The sequence below is a fragment of the Diorhabda sublineata genome, chromosome 5 (assembly GCF_026230105.1).
Source record: "Diorhabda sublineata isolate icDioSubl1.1 chromosome 5, icDioSubl1.1, whole genome shotgun sequence".
Classification (NCBI taxonomy): domain Eukaryota; kingdom Metazoa; phylum Arthropoda; class Insecta; order Coleoptera; family Chrysomelidae; genus Diorhabda; species Diorhabda sublineata.
In genome coordinates, this window is record NC_079478.1 from 35,600,926 (window position 1) to 35,626,042 (window position 25,117).

The 25,117-nt window shown below is 29.1% G+C and overlaps 1 protein-coding gene across 1 annotated transcript in view; it reads right to left on the reverse strand.

The window, feature by feature from the left end:
• The window catches only part of LOC130444725 (dynein axonemal heavy chain 3), a 155,914-nt gene that overhangs the window by 66,541 nt on the left and 64,256 nt on the right, over positions 1 to 25,117 (reverse strand). The window contains exons 4-5 of the mRNA XM_056780000.1: positions 18,278 to 18,289; positions 4,081 to 4,219 (exon numbers count right to left, since the gene is read on the reverse strand). Of these exons, the coding sequence (XP_056635978.1) occupies positions 4,081 to 4,219; positions 18,278 to 18,289 (151 nt within the window). The remainder of the gene's footprint in view (positions 1 to 4,080; positions 4,220 to 18,277; positions 18,290 to 25,117) is intronic.

The window sequence follows — 25,117 nt, forward strand, 5'->3', positions numbered from 1 at the left end:
TTCAATAACAAAAATTTTGAGGGAATTTTTTTTCAAAAAAAATCCAGATTTTTTCAAAAAAGTATTTAGGACCCCAAAATCTTCTGTAATTATTATTTTGGAAGGAAAATTGATTTTGAAAAGTGACTAAGTGGCAATTTTTTTTTGAAAAAAACGTTTAGAGAACCAAAATTTTCCAAAAAAGTGTTTAGGAATCCAGAATCCTCAATAACAAAAATTTTGAGGTAATTTTTTTTTCAAAAAAAATCCAGATTTTTTCAAAAAAGTATTTAGAACCCCAAAATCTTCTGTAATTATTATTTTGGAAGGAAAATTGATTTTGAAAAGTGACTTCGTGACAATTTTTTTTGAAAAACCTGTTTAGAGAACCAAAATTTTCCAAAAAAGTGTTTAGGAATCCAGAATCCTCAATAACAAAAATTTTGAGGTAATTTTTTTTTCAAAAAAAATCCAGATTTTTTCAAAAAAGTATTTAGGACCCCAAAATCTTCTGTAATTATTATTATGGAAGGAAAATTGATTTTGAAAAGTGACTTCGTGACAATTTTTTTTGAAAAACCTGTTTAGAGAACCAAAATTTTCCAAAAAAGTGTTTAGGAATTCAGAATCTTCAATAACAATAATTTTGAGGGAATTTTTTTTCAAAAAAAATCCAGATTTTTTCAAAAAAGTATTTAGGATCCCAAAATCTTCTGTAATTATTATTTTGGAAGGAAAATTGATTTTGAAAAGTGACTAAGTGGCAATTTTTTTTTTAAAAAAACGTTTAGAGAACCAAAATTTTCCAAAAAAGTGTTTAGGAATCCAGAATCCTCAATAACAAAAATTTTGAGGTAATTTTTTTTTCAAAAAAAATCCAGATTTTTTCAAAAAAGTATTTAGGACCCCAAAATCTTCTGTAATTATTATTTTGGAAGGAAAATTGATTTTGAAAAGTGACTAAGTGGCAATTTTTTTTTGAAAAAAACGTTTAGAGAACCAAAATTTTCCAAAAAAGTGTTTAGGAATCCAGAATCTTCAATAACAAAAATTTTGAGGGAATTTTTTTTTCAAAAAAAATCCAGATTTTTTCAAAAAAGTATTTAGAACCCCAAAATCTTCTGTAATTATTATTTTGGAAGGAAAATTGATTTTGAAAAGTGACTTCGTGACAATTTTTTTTGAAAAACCTGTTTAGAGAACCAAAATTTTCCAAAAAAGTGTTTAGGAATTCAGAATCTTCAATAACAATAATTTTGAGGGAATTTTTTTTCAAAAAAAATCCAGATTTTTTCAAAAAAGTATTTAGGATCCCAAAATCTTCTGTAATTATTATTTTGGAAGGAAAATTGATTTTGAAAAGTGACTAAGTGGCAATTTTTTTTTGAAAAAAACGTTTAGAGAACCAAAATTTTCCAAAAAAGTGTTTAGGAATCCAGAATCCTCAATAACAAAAATTTTGAGGTAATTTTTTTTTCAAAAAAAATCCAGATTTTTTCAAAAAAGTATTTAGGACCCCAAAATCTTCTGTAATTATTATTATGGTAGGAAAATTGATTTTGAAAAGTGACTAAGTGGCAATTTTTTTTTGAAAAAAACGTTTAGAGAACCAAAATTTTCCAAAAAAGTGTTTAGGAATCCAGAATCTTCAATAACAAAAATTTTGAGGGAATTTTTTTTTCAAAAAAAATCCAGATTTTTTCAAAAAAGTATTTAGAACCCCAAAATCTTCTGTAATTATTATTTTGGAAGGAAAATTGATTTTGAAAAGTGACTTCGTGACAATTTTTTTTGAAAAACCTGTTTAGAGAACCAAAATTTTCCAAAAAAGTGTTTAGGAATTCAGAATCTTCAATAACAATAATTTTGAGGGAATTTTTTTTCAAAAAAAATCCAGATTTTTTCAAAAAAGTATTTAGGACCCCAAAATCTTCTGTAATTATTATTATGGAAGGAAAATTGATTTTGAAAAGTGACTAAGTGGCAATTTTTTTTTGAAAAAAACGTTTAGAGAACCAAAATTTTCCAAAAAAGTGTTTAGGAATCCAGAATCTTCAATAACAAAAATTTTGAGGTAATTTTTTTTTCAAAAAAAATCCATTTTTTTTCAAAAAATATTTAGGACCCCAAAATCTTCTGTAATTATTATTATGGAAGGAAAATTGATTTTGAAAAGTGACTAAGTGGCAATTTTTTTTTGAAAAAAACGTTTAGAGAACCAAAATTTTCCAAAAAAGTGTTTAGGAATCCAGAATCTTCAATAACAAAAATTTTGAGGGAATTTTTTTTTCAAAAAAAATCCAGATTTTTTCAAAAAAGTATTTAGAACCCCAAAATCTTCTGTAATTATTATTTTGGAAGGAAAATTGATTTTGAAAAGTGACTTCGTGACAATTTTTTTTGAAAAACCTGTTTAGAGAACCAAAATTTTCCAAAAAAGTGTTTAGGAATCCAGAATCTTCAATAATAATAATTTTGAGGGAATTTTTTTTTTCAAAAAAAATCCAGATTTTTTCAAAAAAGTATTTAGGACCCCAAAATCTTCTATAATTATTATTATGGAAGGAAAATTGATTTTGAAAAGTGACTAAGTGGCAATTTTTTTTTGAAAAAAACGTTTAGAGAACCAAAATTTTCCAAAAAAGTGTTTAGGAATCCAGAATCTTCAATAACAAAAATTTTAAGGTAATTTTTTTTTCAAAAAAAATCCATTTTTTTTCAAAAAATATTTAGGACCCCAAAATCTTCTGTAATTATTATTATGGAAGGAAAATTGATTTTGAAAAGTGACTAAGTGGCAATTTTTTTTTGAAAAAAACGTTTAGAGAACCAAAATTTTCCAAAAAAGTGTTTAGGAATCCAGAATCTTCAATAACAAAAATTTTGAGGGAATTTTTTTTTCAAAAAAAATCCAGATTTTTTCAAAAAAGTATTTAGAACCCCAAAATCTTCTGTAATTATTATTTTGGAAGGAAAATTGATTTTGAAAAGTGACTTCGTGACAATTTTTTTTGAAAAACCTGTTTAGAGAACCAAAATTTTCCAAAAAAGTGTTTAGGAATCCAGAATCTTCAATAATAATAATTTTGAGGGAATTTTTTTTTTTCAAAAAAAATCCAGATTTTTTCAAAAAAGTATTTAGGACCCCAAAATCTTCTATAATTATTATTTTGGAAGGAAAATTGATTTTGAAAAGTGAATTCGTGACAATTTTTTTTTGTAAAACCTGTTTAGAGAACCAAAATTTTCCAAAAAAGTGTTTAGGAATCCAGAATCTTCAATAATAATAATTTTCTTCGGAAAATTTTTTTCAAAAAGTGTCTGGATGGCAAATTTCTTCTAAAAAAACTGTTTATAAATTCAGATTTTTCCAAAAAAGTATTTAGGACCTCAAAATAATCAAAAATAATGATTTTGGAAAGAAACTTGATTTTGAAAAGGGACTAGGTGCCAAATTTCTTTCAAATAAGGGTCTATAGAACCAAAATTTTTTGAAAAAGTGTATAGGTGGCAAATTTCTTCTTAAAAAAGTGTTTAGAAATCTAAATTTTTTTCAAAAAAGCATTTAGGATCCTAAAATCTTCAATAATAATTATTTTTGAAAAAAAATTGATTTTGAGAAGTGCCAAATTTCTTTTAAATAAAGATCCAGAGCAACAATATTTTCGAAAAAGTGTCCGAGAATCCAGAATCATCAATAATAATAATTTTTTTTGGAAAAATTTATTCAAAAAGTGTCTGGATGACAAAATTCTTCTAAAAAAACTGTTTATAAATCCAGATTTTTCCAAAAAAGTATTTAGGACCTCAAAATAATGATTTTGGAAGGTAACTTGATTTTGAAAAATGACTAGGTGCCAAATTTCTTTTAAATAAGGGTCCATAGAACCAAAATTTTTTTAAAAAGTGTATAGGTGGCAAATTCCTTCTCAAAAATGTGTTTAGAAATCTAAATTTTTTCAAAAAAGCATTTAGGATCCCAAAATCTTCAATAATAATTATTTTGGAAGGAAAATAGACTTTGAAAAGTGATTAGGTGGCGATTTTTTTGTCAAAAAATGTTCTACAAAACCAGAATTTTCAAAAAAAAAGTGTCCTTACCTCTGTTAAATAATATAACATTCTCTCAATATCTCTTTCTTTGATAAATTTGTGCATTTCTTTGTCAGCCTCATCGTATAAATATTTTTTCTGTTCGTCGGGACTTTTCGGTAATATGGCTTGCAATAATTTCAGTTGTCTGAAACAAATGAATAATAATATCAAGGTCCAACCGAATTATAAATTGTAATACAATATTTTTTTTAATTTTTTTTTTTGTTGTCATTACGTAACCCGCTTTGTGTTAAAAATACAAATTCTCGGAGATGGTAACAAGTGAAAGAACATTCATCGAAGGTTATTAAGGTTCAAGTTCACGTTGATCAGCTGATGGCGACGACAAATTTTAACGCTAAATCATTATTTTCATAATAGAAGACAGAAATTAGACAACTCGAAGCTTTTTAAAGATAATCCATTAACGTTAAGACCTCAGACTTATTATTTTTAGCAAAAAAATGGTTATTAAAATAATAGGAAGGTCTTTAATACATAGTTTGAAAAAAAAAAACTATGAAATCGCCGAAAATATCGCAGAAATGGCACGAAGCATTGAGTGAAGGCCGCCCAGACGCCGTATTCGCCAGATTTAACTCTGTGTCATTTTTCTTTCATACAAATTCACAAATGTATATGAAAAATTGTATTGGAAAATAACGTTTGAACTGAAAATTCGGACATGAGAAACCTGTACGAAAGATTGTACAATAACAGCGTCGCGAAGATGTTTCCATGAAACGTGGGTCCATCGATTCACTCCCTAAACGAAAAAACCACCAAATCGATGGATAAAAAAAGGGAGAACCAGCTCCAAAGATGGCACTAGGTCAAACATCCGTTATTGCAATGGCCAAAATTAACGATTTAAAGTTTGAATTGCTACCTCGTACAGCCTATTCGCCAGATTTAGCTCTCACGGATTATTTTTTGTTCCTACACACAAAGGATATGGAACATCGTAACTAAACAAAATTTTCGCGAAATTATTTGTTGTAAATGCATGATAAAATAAGATGTTATGTTTTATTTTGGTATTTTAAAAAGTTTAATAATGCAAAATTTGCGAATATTAATTTCAACCGGCACTTCTTAATTTCGTCATCAATTCTACAAATCTGTTCCGAGCAAACGACATGTTGCATCAGAATTATGACTAATAAAAATTGAAAAAATAACTGAATGCTGAATATTTTTTAATTAATTCTAATAATTCGTGGTGGTTTGATCAATTTGAAAAATAAAGGATGTTACACACGATTTGCGGTTTGTGCAATGGATTTGTAATATTGTGGGTGTTTGTATATATACATACATCCGATTCACTTTATGATAACCATTGAATTCAAACCGCAACAAAATCATTTGCGCAATTATAACAGATAATTGAGAAAATTTTGTTTTTAACTACAATAATTTCATACTAACTTTGATGAGTGAAAAATATAATTTAGGTTATATATCTCATACTGTTATTTGCTCTCTATAACTAAAATTTCTCATTTGCCTGTTTATACAACAAAATACGATGTAGATCATTTTTATTTAATGGAAATCATTTTTATATAGTGGAAGATCATTTTTATATAGTGTAGATCATTTTTATTTAATGGAAATCATTTTTATATAGTGGAAGATCATTTTTATATAGTGTAGATCATTTTTATTTAATGGAAATCATTTTTAAATAGTGGGGATCATTTTTATTAAATGGAAATCATTTTTTGATATTGGAGATCATTTTTATATAGTGGAAGAACATTTTTATATAGTGGAGATCATTTTTATATAGTGTAGATCATTTTTATTTAATGGAAATCATTTTTATATAGTGGAAGATCATTTTTATATAGTGTAGATCATTTTTATTTAATGGAAATCATTTTTAAATAGTGGGGATCATTTTTATTAAATGGAAATCATTTTTTGATATTGGAGATCATTTTTATATAGTGGAAGAACATTTTTATATAGTGGAGATCATTTTTATATAGTGGAAGATCATTTTTATATAGTGTAGATCATTTTTATATATTGTAGATCATTTTTATATAGTGGAAGATCATTTTTATATAGTGGAAGATCATTTTTATATAGTGTAGATCATTGCTGGATAGTGTAGATCATTTTTATATAGTGGAAGATCATTTTTATTTACAGGATTTCATTTTTATATAGTGGAAGATCATTTTTATATAGTGGAAGATCATTTTTATATAGTGTAGATCATTTTTATATAGTGGAAGATCATTTTTATATAGTGTAGATCATTTTTATTTAATGGAAATCATTTTTATATAGTGGAAGATCATTTTTATATAGTGTAGATCATTTTTATTTAATGGAAATCATTTTTATATAGTGGAAGATCATTTTTATATAGTGTAGATCATTTTTATTTAATGGAAATCATTTTTAAATAGTGGGGATCATTTTTATTAAATGGAAATCATTTTTTGATATTGGAGATCATTTTTATATAGTGGAAGAACATTTTTATATAGTGGAGATCATTTTTATATAGTGGAAGATCATTTTTATATAGTGTAGATCATTTTTATATATTGTAGATCATTTTTATATAGTGGAAGATCATTTTTATATAGTGGAAGATCATTTTTATATAGTGTAGATCATTGCTGGATAGTGTAGATCATTTTTATATAGTGGAAGATCATTTTTATTTACAGGATTTCATTTTTATATAGTGGAAGATCATTTTTATATAGTGGAAGATCATTTTTATATAGTGTAGATCATTTTTATATAGTGGAAGATCATTTTTATATAGTGTAGATCATTTTTATTTAATGGAAATCATTTTTATATAGTGGAAGATCATTTTTATATAGTGTAGATCATTTTTATTTAATGGAAATCATTTTTATATAGTGGAAGATCATTTTTATATAGTGTAGATCATTTTTATTTAATGGAAATCATTTTTAAATAGTGGGGATCATTTTTATTAAATGGAAATCATTTTTTGATATTGGAGATCATTTTTATATAGTGGAAGAACATTTTTATATAGTGGAGATCATTTTTATATAGTGGAAGATCATTTTTATATAGTGTAGATCATTTTTATATAGTGTAGATCATTTTTATATAGTGGAAGATCATTTTTATATAGTGGAAGATCATTTTTATATAGTGTAGATCATTGCTGGATAGTGTAGATCATTTTTATATAGTGGAAGATCATTTTTATTTACAGGATTTCATTTTTATATAGTGGAAGATCATTTTTATATAGTGGAAGATCATTTTTATATAGTGTAGATCATTTTTATATAGTGGAAGATCATTTTTATATAGTGTAGATCATTTTTATTTAATGGAAATCATTTTTATATAGTGGAAGATCATTTTTATATAGTGTAGATCATTTTTATTTAATGGAAATCATTTTTATATAGTGGAAGATCATTTTTATATAGTGTAGATCATTTTTATTTAATGGAAATCATTTTTAAATAGTGGGGATCATTTTTATTAAATAGAAATCATTTTTTGATATTGGAGATCATTTTTATATAGTGGAAGAACATTTTTATATAGTGGAGATCATTTTTATATAGTGGAAGATCATTATTATATAGTTTAGATCATTTTTATATAGTGTAGTTCATTTTTATATAGTGGAAGATCATTTTTATATAGTGGAAGATCATTGCTGGATAGTGTAGATCATTTTTATATAGTGGAAGATCATTTTTATTTACAGGATTTCATTTTTATATAGTGGAAGATCATTTTTATATAGAGGAAGATCATTTTTATATAGTGTAGATCATTTTTATATAGTGGAAGATCATTTTTATATAGTGTAGATCATTTTTATATAGTGGAAGATCATTTTTATATAGTGGAAGATCATTTTTATATAGTGGAAGATCATTTTTATATAGTGTAGATCATTGCTGGATAGTGTAGATCATTTTTATATAGTGGAAGATCATTTTTATATAGTGGAAGATCATTTTCATACAGTGGAGATCATTTTTATATAGTGGAAGATCATTATTATATAGTGTAGATCATTTTTATATAGTGGAAGATCATTTTTATATAGTGGAAGATCATTTTCATACAGTGGAGATCATTTTTATATAGTGGAAGATCATTATTATATAGTGTAGATCATTTTTATATAGTGGAAGATCATTTTTATATAGTGTAGATCATTTTTATATAGTGGAAGATCATTTTTATATAGTGTAGATCATTTTTATATAGTGGAAGATCATTTTTAGATAGTGGAAGATCATTTTTATATAGTGTAGATCATTGCTGGATAGTGTAGATCATTTTTATATAGTGGAAGATCATTTTTATATAGTGTAGATCATTTTTATATAGTGGAAGATCATTTTTATATAGTGTAGATCATTTTTATATAGTGGAAGATCATTTTTATATAGTGTAGATCATTTTTATTTAATGGAAATCATTTTTATATAGTGGAAGATCATTTTTATATAGTGTAGATCATTTTTATTTAATGGAAATCATTTTTATATAGTGGAAGATCATTTTTATATAGTGTAGATCATTTTTATTTAATGGAAATCATTTTTATATAGTGGAAGATCATTTTTATATAGTGTAGATCATTTTTATTTAATGGAAATCATTTTTAAATAGTGGGGATCATTTTTATTAAATGGAAATCATTTTTTGATATTGGAGATCATTTTTATATAGTGGAAGAACATTTTTATATAGTGGAGATCATTTTTATATAGTGGAAGATCATTTTTATATAGTGTAGATCATTTTTATATATTGTAGATCATTTTTATATAGTGGAAGATCATTTTTATATAGTGGAAGATCATTTTTATATAGTGTAGATCATTGCTGGATAGTGTAGATCATTTTTATATAGTGGAAGATCATTTTTATTTAATGGAAATCATTTTTATATAGTGGAAGATCATTTTTATATAGTGTAGATCATTTTTATTTAATGGAAATCATTTTTATATAGTGGAAGATCATTTTTATATAGTGTAGATCATTTTTATTTAATGGAAATCATTTTTAAATAGTGGGGATCATTTTTATTAAATGGAAATCATTTTTTGATATTGGAGATCATTTTTATATAGTGGAAGAACATTTTTATATAGTGGAGATCATTTTTATATAGTGGAAGATCATTTTTATATAGTGTAGATCATTTTTATATATTGTAGATCATTTTTATATAGTGGAAGATCATTTTTATATAGTGTAGATCATTGCTGGATAGTGTAGATCATTTTTATATAGTGGAAGATCATTTTTATTTACAGGATTTCATTTTTATATAGTGGAAGATCATTTTTATATAGTGGAAGATCATTTTTATATAGTGTAGATCATTTTTATATAGTGGAAGATCATTTTTATATAGTGTAGATCATTTTTATTTAATGGAAATCATTTTTATATAGTGGAAGATCATTTTTATATAGTGTAGATCATTTTTATTTAATGGAAATCATTTTTATATAGTGGAAGATCATTTTTATATAGTGTAGATCATTTTTATTTAATGGAAATCATTTTTAAATAGTGGGGATCATTTTTATTAAATGGAAATCATTTTTTGATATTGGAGATCATTTTTATATAGTGGAAGAACATTTTTATATAGTGGAGATCATTTTTATATAGTGGAAGATCATTTTTATATAGTGTAGATCATTTTTATATAGTGTAGATCATTTTTATATAGTGGAAGATCATTTTTATATAGTGGAAGATCATTTTTATATAGTGTAGATCATTGCTGGATAGTGTAGATCATTTTTATATAGTGGAAGATCATTTTTATTTACAGGATTTCATTTTTATATAGTGGAAGATCATTTTTATATAGTGGAAGATCATTTTTATATAGTGTAGATCATTTTTATATAGTGGAAGATCATTTTTATATAGTGTAGATCATTTTTATTTAATGGAAATCATTTTTATATAGTGGAAGATCATTTTTATATAGTGTAGATCATTTTTATTTAATGGAAATCATTTTTATATAGTGGAAGATCATTTTTATATAGTGTAGATCATTTTTATTTAATGGAAATCATTTTTAAATAGTGGGGATCATTTTTATTCAATAGAAATCATTTTTTGATATTGGAGATCATTTTTATATAGTGGAAGAACATTTTTATATAGTGGAGATCATTTTTATATAGTGGAAGATCATTATTATATAGTTTAGATCATTTTTATATAGTGTAGATCATTTTTATATAGTGGAAGATCATTTTTATATAGTGGAAGATCATTTTTATATAGATCATTGCTGGATAGTGTAGATCATTTTTATATAGTGGAAGATCATTTTTATTTACAGGATTTCATTTTTATATAGTGGAAGATCATTTTTATATAGAGGAAGATCATTTTTATATAGTGTAGATCATTTTTATATAGTGGAAGATCATTTTTATATAGTGTAGATCATTTTTATATAGTGGAAGATCATTTTTATATAGTGAAGATCATTTTTATATAGTGTAGATCATTGCTGGATAGTGTAGATCATTTTTATATAGTGGAAGATCATTTTTATATAGTGGAAGATCATTTTCATACAGTGGAGATCATTTTTATATAGTGGAAGATCATTATTATATAGTGTAGATCATTTTTATATAGTGGAAGATCATTTTTATATAGTGGAAGATCATTTTCATACAGTGGAGATCATTTTTATATAGTGGAAGATCATTATTATATAGTGTAGATCATTTTTATATAGTGGAAGATCATTTTTATATAGTGTAGATCATTTTTATATAGTGGAAGATCATTTTTATATAGTGTAGATCATTTTTATATAGTGGAAGATCATTTTTAGATAGTGGAAGATCATTTTTATATAGTGTAGATCATTGCTGGATAGTGTAGATCATTTTTATATAGTGGAAGATCATTTTTATATAGTGTAGATCATTTTTATATAGTGGAAGATCATTTTCATACAGTGGAGATCATTTTTATATAGTGGAAGATCATTATTATATAGTGTAGATCATTTTTATATAGTGGAAGATCATTTTTATATAGCAGAAGATCACTTTTATATAGTGGAAGATCATTTTTATATAGTGTAGATCATTTTTATATAGTGTAGATCATTTTTATATAGTGGAAGATCATTTTTAGATAGTGGAAGATCATTTTTATATAGTGTAGATCATTGCTGGATAGTGTAGATCATTGCTGGATAGTGTAGATCATTTTTATATAGTGGAAGATCATTTTTATATAGTGTAGATCATTTTTATATAGTGGAAGATCATTTTTATATAGTGGAAGATCATTTTCATGCAGTGGAGATCATTTTTATATAGTGGAAGATCATTATTATATAGTGTAGATCATTGCTGGATAGTGTAGATCATTTTTATATAGTGGAAGATCATTTTTATTTACAGGATTTCATTTTTATATAGTGGAAGATCATTTTTATATAGTGGAAGATCATTTTTATATAGTGTAGATCATTGCTGGATAGTGTAGATCATTTTTATATAGTGGAAGATTATTTTTATATAGTGTAGATCATTTTTATTTACAGGATTTCATTTTTATATAGTGGAAGATCATTATTATATAGTGGAGATCATTTTTATTAAATGGAAATCATTTTTTGATATTGGAGATCATTTTTATATAATGGATATCATTCTTACATAGTGGAAGATCATTTTTATATAGTGGAAGATCATTTTTATTAAATGGAAATCATTTTTTGATATTGGAGATCATTTTTATATAGCGGAAGATCACTTTTATATAGTGGAAGATCATTTTTATATAGTGTAGATCATTTTTATATAGTGTAGATCATTTTTATATAGTGGAAGATCATTTTTAGATAGTGGAAGATCATTTTTATATAGTGTAGATCATTGCTGGATAGTGTAGATCATTTTTATATAGTGGAAGATCATTTTTATATAGTGTAGATCATTTTTATATAGAGGAAGATCATTTTTATATAGTGGAAGATCATTTTCATACAGTGGAGATCATTTTTATATAGTGGAAGATCATTATTATATAGTGTAGATCATTTTTATATAGTGGAAGATCATTTTCATACAGTGGAGATCATTTTTATATAGTGGAAGATCATTATTATATAGTGTAGATCATTTTTATATAGTGGAAGATCATTTTTATATAGTGGAAGATCATTTTCATACAGTGGAGATCATTTTTATATAGTGGAAGATCATTATTACATAGTGTAGATCATTTTTATATAGTGGAAGATCATTTTTATATAGTGTAGATCATTTTTATATAGTGGAAGATCATTTTCATACAGTGGATATAATTTTTATATAGTGGAAGATCATTATTATATAGTGTAGATCATTTTTATATAGTGGAAAATCATTTTTATATAGTGGAAAATCATTTTTATATAGTGTAGATCATTTTTATATAGAGGAAGATCATTTTTATATAGTGGAAGATCATTTTTATATAGTGTAGATCATTTTTATATAGTGGAAGATCATTATTATATAGTGTAGATCATTTTTATATAGTGGAAGATCATTTTCATACAGTGGAGATCATTTTTATATAGTGGAAGATCATTATTATATAGTGTAGATCATTTTTATATAGTGGAAGATCATTTTTATATAGTGTAGATCATTTTTATATAGTGGAAGATCATTTTTATATAGTGGAAGATCATTTTCATACAGTGGAGATCATTTTTATATAGTGGAAGATCATTATTACATAGTGTAGATCATTTTTATATAGTGGAAGATCATTTTTATATAGTGTAGATCATTTTTATATAGTGGAAGATCATTTTCATACAGTGGATATAATTTTTATATAGTGGAAGATCATTATTATATAGTGTAGATCATTTTTATATAGTGGAAAATCATTTTTATATAGTGGAAAATCATTTTTATATAGTGGAGATCATTTGTATATAGTGGAGAGCGCTATAATTTAAAACCTATGCGTTATATACAAAAAAAGTTTCAAATAAAAAATTATTATCTATAAAAATGATCTTCACTATTTCTGTCGTACGATGCGCGGTTCGCGAGATATTCGATGAAAAGTATTTTTCAAGATGGCGGCCGACGCGCGCCCCCCCACCCATTTCGCCCTCTTGGATTTCCATTCCAAACATATTAAAAAAAAAATCCGTTTGCTAAAACTTTACCTAATAAACCGTCCTAAAATACACCAACAAAAGATTGCAACTAATCAAATCCATTAAAAAATGCATTTAAATATAAAACAACTAAATAATAGTTTTTTTTTTTTTCGAACATATCGTATACTAAAACGAACACCATATTATATATTTATATTATGTTTACAGCTGACAAACACATTTCCTAAAAATAAATGCGTTCACGTCTTGAAAGAAAAAATATTTAGGGACGTTTCTGTTCACCCTCTTCGAACCTGTCAGCGTATTTTATTCGATTGTCCATTTCCGAAATATAATGGAAATAGCACCTGTTTACAAATAATCGATGAAGTTTCGTTTAAAATCTTATTTTATTGCATCATCTCGCTTTCAGAAATTTCTTAAAATTTACCAATATTTCATCATTCCGTTTTGTGATAAAAACACGATTGTTATCATCAGATGAACAATTAATTAAATTAGGAATGATTCAGGTTTATTATCGACCAAAGTGTATTTTGGAAATTTCAATATACATACAGGGTGAACAATAAAATTGCATCGGCTTTTTTTTTAAGTCCAAGAGAGTAAACTTTCCACGACGATCATCACGAAACTCCATACATAGATTAATGACGATACGAGCAATCGATTTATCGTATCGATTTTATGCGGAAACATTCACTTCCGGAGATACCGGAAGTCGCCATTATCTCAAGAAGGCCAATAGATATCGATCCATGGATAACTTTGATCGATAGATCTATCAAGTCATGATGATTAACGCATGCGCAGAAAAGTTTCCGTGAAAAAAGTATGGAAATGCATTATTTTTATCAAAAATCAATTAATATCAATCAATAGGTGACTGGCTAGCCTATAGATGTCTCGGCAATGAACGAAGGATTAATTTAAATATTACAATCACTGGAACTGTTTTTTTTTTACGACCTGGCTCATCCAAACTAAAAAAAAAAAACTAATATTCGAACTACTTAATTTATTCGAAAATGAACTCGATTATTATTTAATTAAGTCATATCAGTTACCTAATAGACGATGAGTAATGAATATGAACGAAAACTTTTTAATTCCAAGGTTATATTTTTATCTGTTTAGGTGCTTATTGTTCTAGAACTTCATTAATAATACTGATTAAAATAATGGTTATTAGTTCGAAGTGGGGGTCTATCATATTTTTGGTCGAAAAAGACTAAAAAAAAGATTTGAAATAAAAATTAGTTCTCAAGAATCCTAACTAGTTAAAATTCTGATATCAAACTGGTTTTTTTTTACAAATTGTTCGTTTTTCAATGATCAAAAAGCCAAAAGATTTGCCAGAAAACATTTTTTCAACCACGTCATATGTAGTTGAAGGACCCACTTCGTAACACCATCCACAGATTGATCAGGAATTTATTTTTCCGAAATTACCTGAACAAAAGAAAATGTTAATCCGAAAAAAGCTACAGATTTTGACCTAATTATTGGAAAAATCTTGAAACAACACACTATCTATCTACTCGTTTCCCTGGATAGCTCTGTCTTCCATGGTTTGAGCAATTTCTTCCATCCAGGTCCTTGAGGGTCTTCTACTATTCTGGGGTTAATGCGTCGAAGGTTTTTTCCGACACCTCCATCCTGTTCTGGATCTCCTACACGATCTTCTCCACCATGACTTTGTAAATCGTCAATTTTGTGGTACATACAGATCAAAAATTCACTAGTCCAATTTTGGTGTAACAAAATTTTAACTCGGCAATCATCCAAAGGTTCCAAAACAAAGTACTAAGGAATCTAGCATACGCCCTTCGGTACATTCGCAAAAGAGATCTCCATAGGGACTTGGAAATGGAGACTGTTGACCTAAGTACTGGAAAAATCTTGAAACAACACACTATCTATCTACTCGTTTCCCTGGATAGCTCTGTCTTCCATGGTTTGGGCAATCTCTTCCATCCAGGTCCTTGAGGGTCTTCTTCTATTCTGGGGTTAATGCGTCGAAGGTTTTTTCGGACACCTCTATTCTGTTCTGGATCTCCTACACGATCTTCTCCACCATGACTTTGTAAATCGTCAATTTTGTGGTACATACAGATCAAAAATTCACTAGTCGAACTTTGGTGTAACAAAATTTTAACTCTGCAATCATCCAAAGGTTCCAAAACAAAGTACTAAGGAATCTAGCATACGCTCTTCGGTACATTCGCAAAAGAGATCTCCATAGGGACTTGGAAATGGAGACTGTTGACCTAAGTACTGGAAAAATCTTGAAACAACACACTATCTATCTACTCGTTTCCCTGGATAGCTCTGTCTTTCATGGTTTGGGCAATCTCTTCCATCCAGGTCCTTGAGGGTCTTCTTCTATTCTGGGGTTAATGCGTCGAAGGTTTTTTCCGACACCTCCATCCTGTTCTGGATCTCCTACACGATCTTCTCCACCATGACTTTGTAAATCGTCAATTTTGTGGTACATACAGATCAAAAATTCACTAGTCCAACTTTGGTGTAACAAAATTTTAACTCGGCAATCATCCAAAGGTTCCAAAACAAAGTACTAAGGAATCTAGCATACGCCCTTCGGTACATTCGCAAAAGAGATCTCCATAGGGACTTGGAAATGGAGACTGTTGACCTAAGTACTGGAAAAATCTTGAAACAACACACTATCTATCTACTCGTTTCCCTGGATAGCTCTGTCTTTCATGGTTTGGGCAATCTCTTCCATCCAGGTCCTTGAGGGTCTTCTTCTATTCTGGGGTTAATGCGTCGAAGGTTTTTTCCGACACCTCCATCCTGTTCTGGATCTCCTACACGATCTTCTCCACCATGACTTTGTAAATCGTCAATTTTGTGGTACATACAGATCAAAAATTCACTAGTCCAATTTTGGTGTAACAAAATTTTAACTCGGCAATCATCCAAAGGTTCCAAAACAAAGTACTAAGGAATCTAGCATACGCCCTTCGGTACATTCGCAAAAGAGATCTCCATAGGGACTTGGAAATGGAGACTGTTGACCTAAGTACTGGAAAAATCTTGAAACAACACACTATCTATCTACTCGTTTCCCTGGATAGCTCTGTCTTTCATGGTTTGGGCAATCTCTTCCATCCAGGTCCTTGAGGGTCTTCTTCTATTCTGGGGTTAATGCGTCGAAGGTTTTTTCCGACACCTCCATCCTGTTCTGGATCTCCTGCACGATCTTCTCCACCATGATTTTGTATATCGTCAATTTTGTGGTACATACAGATCAAAAATTCACTAGTCCAACTTTGGTGTAACAAAATTTTAACTCGGCAATCATCCAAAGGTTCCAAAACAAAGTACTAAGGAATCTAGCATACGCCCTTCGGTACATTCGCAAAAGAGATCTCCATAGGGACTTGGAAATGGAGACTGTTGACCTAAGTACTGGAAAAATCTTGAAACAACACACTATCTATCTACTCGTTTCCCTGGATAGCTCTGTCTTTCATGGTTTGGGCAATCTCTTCCATCCAGGTCCTTGAGGGTCTTCTTCTATTCTGGGGTTAATGCGTCGAAGGTTTTTTCGGACACCTCCATCCTGTTCTGGATCTCCTACACGATCTTCTCCACCATGACTTTGTAAATCGTCAATTTTGTGGTACATACAGATCAAAAATTCACTAGTCCAACTTTGGTGTAACAAAATTTTAACTCTGCAATCATCCAAAGGTTCCAAAACAAAGTACTAAGGAATCTAGCATACGCCCTTCGGTACATTCGCAAAAGAGATCTCCATAGGGACTTGGAAATGGAGACTGTTGACCTAAGTACTGGAAAAATCTTGAAACAACACACTATCTATCTACTCGTTTCCCTGGATAGCTCTGTCTTCCATGGTTTGGGCAATCTCTTCCATCCAGGTCCTTGAGGGTCTTCTTCTATTCTGGGGTTAATGCGTCGAAGGTTTTTTCGGACACCTCTATTCTGTTCTGGATCTCCTACACGATCTTCTCCACCATGACTTTGTAAATCGTCAATTTTGTGGTACATACAGATCAAAAATTCACTAGTCGAACTTTGGTGTAACAAAATTTTAACTCTGCAATCATCCAAAGGTTCCAAAACAAAGTACTAAGGAATCTAGCATACGCTCTTCGGTACATTCGCAAAAGAGATCTCCATAGGGACTTGGAAATGGAGACTGTTGACCTAAGTACTGGAAAAATCTTGAAACAACACACTATCTATCTACTCGTTTCCCTGGATAGCTCTGTCTTTCATGGTTTGGGCAATCTCTTCCATCCAGGTCCTTGAGGGTCTTCTTCTATTCTGGGGTTAATGCGTCGAAGGTTTTTTCCGACACCTCCATCCTGTTCTGGATCTCCTACACGATCTTCTCCACCATGATTTTGTATATCGTCAATTTTGTGGTACATACAGATCAAAAATTCACTAGTCCAACTTTGGTCTAACAACATGTCAATGGCGACGCTATCCAGATCCTTGACAATCCTGGGATAGAAAAAAGACTTAATAGGATGAAGCTCTTTGTCTTTTATGGCAAAAGTTTCGAACTCCATTAAATTAAATTAGAATCAATTTGTTAATTGGTCACCAAAGCGTTGAAAATCTGGGTTTGAACTTAGGTCTCAATTTTACCTTAAAACATTTGCCGGGTGTAGAAACCATCGAAAATTTTCGACAAAAATTAATGAAAAACTTATTTTCTTTTCAATTGCATAATATCCTAAGTTATTTAATCAAATCGCGCGCTAATGTTTTCTCATATTGCTTTCCGAGAAATTATAGTTGAAAAAAAAAACATCTGTTCAACATCTCTTTGTTCTCTCTGTTACTAGGCCCGCTGTGTTGCCATGTATAAATTCATCGATGACTTATAACGTATGAAAGACATTCGCGCTTAATTATTTGAAAATTTAATTATATTCGACCGTCTAAAAATTATCGTTTTTGTTATCATATCTAAAATAGAAACAGACGAGATTAGATGGTTTTTTTTTTCGTTAGTCCACCCACCCGTTTTGGGATCTTTAAACTTAAACGTTCGTCGAGCTGTCTGAAAATCGCGTTCAAGAAAACGAAATAATTATTTCATCATTTTACATAGTCTGAAACAGATGTAGCCAAAAAATTTTTGTTCGTGGAATTATATAATTATACAATTTGTATTTTAGCCAAGAAAATCGACAGAATCTTCCAAACAATACTGTATAGAATATAATTCACTACTTTCTAATTTTCTAACGCCAGCTAGAACTTGTATATAGTATAATCACATTCTAGAACCGTCGATTTCATGGAAATCTCTAATTTACTTCTTAAAACACAGGTCACGAAGAAAAAGTCGACGCATTCACCAAACTTAGACTTCGATTAACATATTGGAACAGGACGGGTTCACGGTTTATATTGTGGACGAGTTTTTCATAAAAATATTGCATATTTCAATTTTTTTTTTATTATTACAAGCTGTATGAACATACGAGGATTGTTTGAAAAGTTTCCGAGCCGGACGATATGTCATTTTAGCTAGATATTCCTCAATTTCTATAACGAATTCGACTATATACTACTACATAAACTAAAATCATGAAAAGTAGAATAGAGTAAATCATTTTGGGTTTAAATTTACGGCGTACTACGATAATTAATTGATTTTCAAGTAGTCTTTCATATTTTTTACTACAATGTTGTCTCTAGTCTGTTATTTCTGTATTTTCTTTATTCTTTTTTTTTAATGAACACTTTGCTTACTTTTTTGAACGCGTATCTTTCGTAAATTCAAAAGATTATTTCAAACTGAGCCATTTTTTGTTTAATATACTCAATTACATACATTCCAAACTTTGTTTTACACAATTAGGTGATGAGGAAATGTCCAATCTATAGTTATGATCCACCCTATAGAATGTAAAATGCAAAATGAATTGGGAAATCGATAAAATATTTAAAAATAATTGGAACTACTATATTTATGTGTTAAATATAAAAATTCGTGGTACGCCACTGCCAAAGTTCTCTTTCAAATTTAAACAGCGTTGCCTTTGAGGATCGATAATATAAATAATAGTCATTTGAATCGATCATCTATTGATTTGGATTATTTCATCTGTTTTTATTGCATATTAATTTAATTTACGATTATTGAATACTTTTATTGTACCCAACAACGAACCGCCCTGTAGATTCTTTTTTTATTAAGATTTTTTTCCATTCTCGATTTTAAATTTTGAATTTTTTTCTCTTTCACTCAAATACAGGGTGTACAAAATTCTTACTAAGTTTCTATACGTAGAACATTACGGAATTATACGAGGTGTTTTGAAATTTATAATTAGTTTCGTATGAATTTCGTAACCACCTGTAAAATTATTGAACGAAAAATTTCATTTTGGATTACCTTATTATAATTTCTTTAAAACCGTGAAAATAATCCATAATTTTTATTTACGCTGTATTAAACAAATATTTTTCCAATACATCGATAATTTTCATAAACCATATTGAAAAATATATTATTTTATATAAAATATATATACAAGTTGCCATAAAGTAGTCGATATGTTTCAAATTACCCTGTATTACATCGTAAAATCATACAGATAGAAACGATAAGTCTAAAAATATAAAAACAAACAATTCTATTGGATAAAATATTAAGTTTGATTGCTTGTGTTAATATGATTATAACTTGTACGATAATTGAACTAACGCCGCGCCCTGTATATCTCTAATCGCTCGCTAGATGAATTGTTGCTATACAACGTGCACGTCCTTAACCAAGAGTTTCGTGACATTGAGAGATAAAATGATAGAAAAAAAAAACAACACATTAAACAATCAAACTTATCAGATTGTTAAATAAATTCATCGCAAGGGTATATGTGTGTGATGAAATTATCAAATAATGAAAAACGGGTAATTATCTTTTTTTCTTTGTTCTTTGTAAATATAACCAGTCGACGAGCCGTCAATTCTGAGAACTGCCTACGTGCCTACACATCGGTATAAAATAAAATCTCCCTAGACTGCTTGTCGGCGATTGAGGTCATTGGCGTTGGGCTGGGGGCTGGGATATTTTCATGTTTAATTAGGTTAGGTTAAGTTAGATTCGGTTAGGTTGAGTTAGATTAGGTTAGAACGATTATATCTCAAGTACATTTATGACCACATTTAAAAAAAAACGAATATTATTAATATTATTTAACAAAATTAACTCTTATCGTTAATAATGGTGCACAAAATTTATGTTGATGGTCAAATTATACTTATTTCTTTGGACTACACAAAAAAATGAATAATCACAAAAAAAATTATGTACAACTGATGGTTATTGAATATTAAGTAACTTAAAATAATATTTATGACCTCAAAATTTGATATTTTCATGTTTAAATAGGTTATGTTAGGTTAGGTTAAGTTAGATTCGGTTAGGTTAAGCTAGATTAGGTTAGGTTAAGCTAGATTAGGTTAGATTCGGTTAGGTTAAGTTAGATTAGGTTAGAACGATTATATCTCAAGTACATTTATGACCACATTTAAAAAAAAAACGAATATTTTGAAAACCAAAAATTAAATAATAATGTTTATTTATTAATTTTGAACAAAATAAACTTTGATCGTTAATATTGGTGCATAAAATTTATGTTTATAGTCAAATTATACTTATTTCTTTGGTCTACACAAAAAAATGAATATTCACAAAAAAAATTATGTACAACTGATGATTATTGAATATTAAGTAACTTAAAATAATATTTATGACTTCAAAATTTGATATTTTCCTGTTTAATTAGGTTAGGTTAAGTTAGATTCGGTTAGGTTAGGTTATGTTATGTAAGGTTAGGTTAGGTTAGGTTAGGTTAAGTTAGATTAGGTTAGATTCGGTTAGGTTAAGTTAGATTAGGTTAGATTCGGTTAAGTTAGGTTATGTAAGGTTAGGTTAGGTTAAGTTCCACTCCTGGGAGCTGTAAGACCTTGAAGTTGGTGGAGTGGCTCAGTAACTTTCTCTCTTCTTGTGCCGTCTTGACGGACTGGTGGAGAGGAGTGAAGCTAAGAAACAGCTCAAAAATCCAAAGGATTAAGTGTTGTACGCTGATGCAATGACAATTTGTTGTCCTCCCGGCGTACGACACTCCCGAGGATTGAGGAGGATGGTTTAGTGGGTGAGAGTCCCACACAAACTCACAGAATTTGCACCTGTCCGTTGTGAGGAAGGCATAAACTTCCACCCTACCTCTGGACAAAAAAAAAGGTTAGGTTAGGTTAAGTTAGATTAGGTTAGATTCGGTTAGGTTAAGTTAGATTACGTTAGATTCGGTTAGGTTAAGTTAGATTCGGTTATGTTAGGTTAGATTACGTTAGATTCGGTTAGGTTAGGTTAGATTACGTTAGATTCGGTTAGGTTAAGTTAGATTAGGTTAGATTCGGTTAGGTTAAGTTAGATTAGGTTAGATTCGGTTAGGTTAGATTATGTTATGTAAGGTTAGGTTAGGTTAAGTTAAGTTAGATTCGGTTAGGTTAGGTTATGTTATGTAAGGTTAGGTTTGTTTGAAGCTTGACACAAAAGTTATGAACGATTATATCTCAAGTACATTTATGACCACATTTAAAATCATAAAACTATATAAAATCACCAGGTGATATATTTTCCATATTGTTTTTCATAAATCCGACGTAAAAACGAAGATTAATAAAAATGCTTCGAAATCGGATGATTTTCGATTTTCTATAGTGGAGCAAATTAAATATATGTTACATTAAAAAAATAAGAGAAACATAATTTCTTTTTTATTTCAATATTTCATAAATACGCACTGCACTCGTACCAAATTAACACAAATGAAAAATAATTTTTTCCCATCTTCTAAAATTCGGTGAATATCGAACCGTCAGTCCACATGGACTCATCATCTCCACTGTTTACCAATGAAAACATGAAAACACTGCGATAAGCAGTGGCGTGGTTCGGTGAGATTAATTTAATTCATAAATTTCTTTAAATAAAGACAGGTATGGATTTAATAATAAAGATTTAGATATACAAACACAGCAAGTTATTTTAAATATACTCGAATGTTTAAAAAAGGAAAATATTGGTTATAAAATTCGTGTATAACATCGAACCGTCAATCCACGTGGACTCACCATCTCCACTGTTTACCAATTAAAACATCGAATTGTAAACGTAAATGCATTTCTATTGGCCGAAGCTGTCGGAAGGCGTATGTACACAATTTCTTCGAGATATTCCTGCCAGACAGTCTGCGATAAGCATTGGCGTCGTTTGGTGAGATTTATTTAATTAATAAATAAAATATTGGGCATTTATTCCTGTTAGGGATCGTAAAAAAGGCTCAAGCAAACAAAGAATTGCTTACTGTTATTAAAGGTCTAAAGTTAGAGGAAATTTCTTATAAATACTTTGGAATTGAAATGTTTTTTTTTATTTTGTTTTATTTGTAAAGAATTAATTTCCCTTTGAGGTTTTTGCTACGAAATTTCGTTTTCCAGATAAAAAAAAAACGAATGGGATACAAACAAAAACTCAGTTCATGTCTGGTACCCTGTTTAAACCAAACTCCCTTACAGGCAGGTACATTTTACTCGTCTATTTACGTTTTATAATCAAATATTGAGTTGCAGCAAATTAATAATTTTAATTAAGACTACAATCAAGTGGACCCGTTTAAATACTATACAGGGTGTTACACACAAAGTATGGGACGGGCAAAAACTTTTGGCCAGTAGTGTATATTTAACTGTATGGCGTAAACATTAAAAATATCACTTTTAGTACAAAACAATACAAAAACAAAAAGAATTTTGTGTTATTTATTAAAAAATTATTCGGACTCGTTTCACTACACATTAAAAGAGACATAACCTCAAATTTAAAACGCTCCTAGATGCAGTCGAAAGTGAAATTCAACTTGGATAAATTTAATTAAATGTTGATTATAAACAACAGAAGTTTGAAAAGAAAAATGATCGATGCGGTTGACGGACTGACACACTTACAAACATTAAAATCATTCAGCGTGACTTTTGAAATGAAACAAAAATTGGCGTTTCTCGAGAATAAGTACGATACTAATTTCAACACGATCAATCCTTATAAAGTTGATCTGCGTGAAAATTTTGTGCTTCAAGGTCAACATAAATCGTGAAACCCATGAAACAGTATAATGCCGGAAGCCCTTTCGAAGGGATTGCTTTCGATATCGACGTGTGCCCTTGGAAGTCCGCAAAGATCAAGGAAGAAACTTCGAGATCCATGTGTTCCAGGAAATCTGTAACCAGCTGGGAATGAAGAAAACCAGGACAAAGACATTAGTTACCAGTCACCAGAGAAATTGGGATCTGTATCTATTCCTATTTCCAACGGCTTATCGATCTGTTTGGACGTTGAATGAGACCTCCTTGTCACTGGAAATGAAGTAAAAAAAATCTTATTCGATTTAGTATACGGGGTTCGACTCGAAAGTATCAAAACTACGTTGAGATTTTCACAATCTGATGATTTTCTTTAAAGGATTTTTAATTTAGGTGGAATCCAACAGTCGTACGGAACTATGTGGGAACTCTACAGAGGCGGTGGGAAATATTTCAATTTTTTTTATCAATATATTTACGTCAGTTTATACTTGAACCGGTTTACACGCTACAAGTCGGAAATTAGTACTGCATTCCATATAATTGGATTCTGTGACTTCCGGTTCGACTTTTTGACTCGGTTTTGCTTTGGGGGGCCTATTTTTAGGAACTGGGGGGCTTGGCTGAAGATAGGAAAGACGTACTATAGAAAAAATTCTAAAATAATAGTTGTTCAAGTTTTTTTTTGCTGGAATTTCATGTAGACCGAGAAAACGAAACAATTTTTGGGTTAGATTAGTTTTGGTTGTGTTAGGTTATAATACGTAGGGAGGTTATTTTATTGAGGAAAAAATCCTACACGCCTACCGTGAATTTTTGTTATTTTCAAAACAATGGATTAAAAACAAGTCGTGCGTCAATTTATCATTGATTGTTGACGAAAAAAATACTGTACAAGCTCAGCAATGGCTTCAAAAGTATTATCCAGACTCTGCTCTATCTAAAACAACCGTTTGTTATTGGTTTGCTGAATTTAAACGTGGTCGTACAGACCCCGATCATGGTGAACGTTCTGGTCGTCCAATTTATCCAGAAAACATCAAAAAAGTCCACAAATTCGTTATATCTAATCGTAAATTGAGATAGTTGAGGCCGTAAAGACATCAGAAGGATCCATCACTTCATCACGATCATCATCTGAGTGTACTGCAGCCGGTGAACCAGGCTCGAAGCGTCCAAAGTCACAACAGTCGGCTGGAAAGGTTATGGCTTCAGTATTTTGGAATGGGCATCTCTAAAAGGGAGCAACAATCAAAAGCGAATAGTTGTATTCAAAAATCAAAGAAAAACGGCATAATATGTCGAAGGAGAAACTAATTTTTCACCAAAACAATGCTATTCACAAGGCCATGGTTAAATTGAACGAAATACACTTCGAAGTGCTTCCTCATCCACCGTATAGTCCAGATCTGGTCCCAAGTGACCACTAGCTATTCGCTGATGTCAAAAAATGCCCGCTCAGGTTAGTTAGATTGTCTCAATTGGTGAACCAGAAGTGGACTAATTCAATCATCAGAAAATTATCAAAAAAACGCCAAATTAACGTATTTTTATAAAAATTTTAAGAGGTTCAAGATTAAATATAGTGAAATTTCGATTTTCACTAAAAATGGACTCTATCATGTTTCATATAAAAAAAAAATGGCAATTTATTTGGAATTTTTTAACATCGACGAATATTATTAAGTTTTAACCAACCCT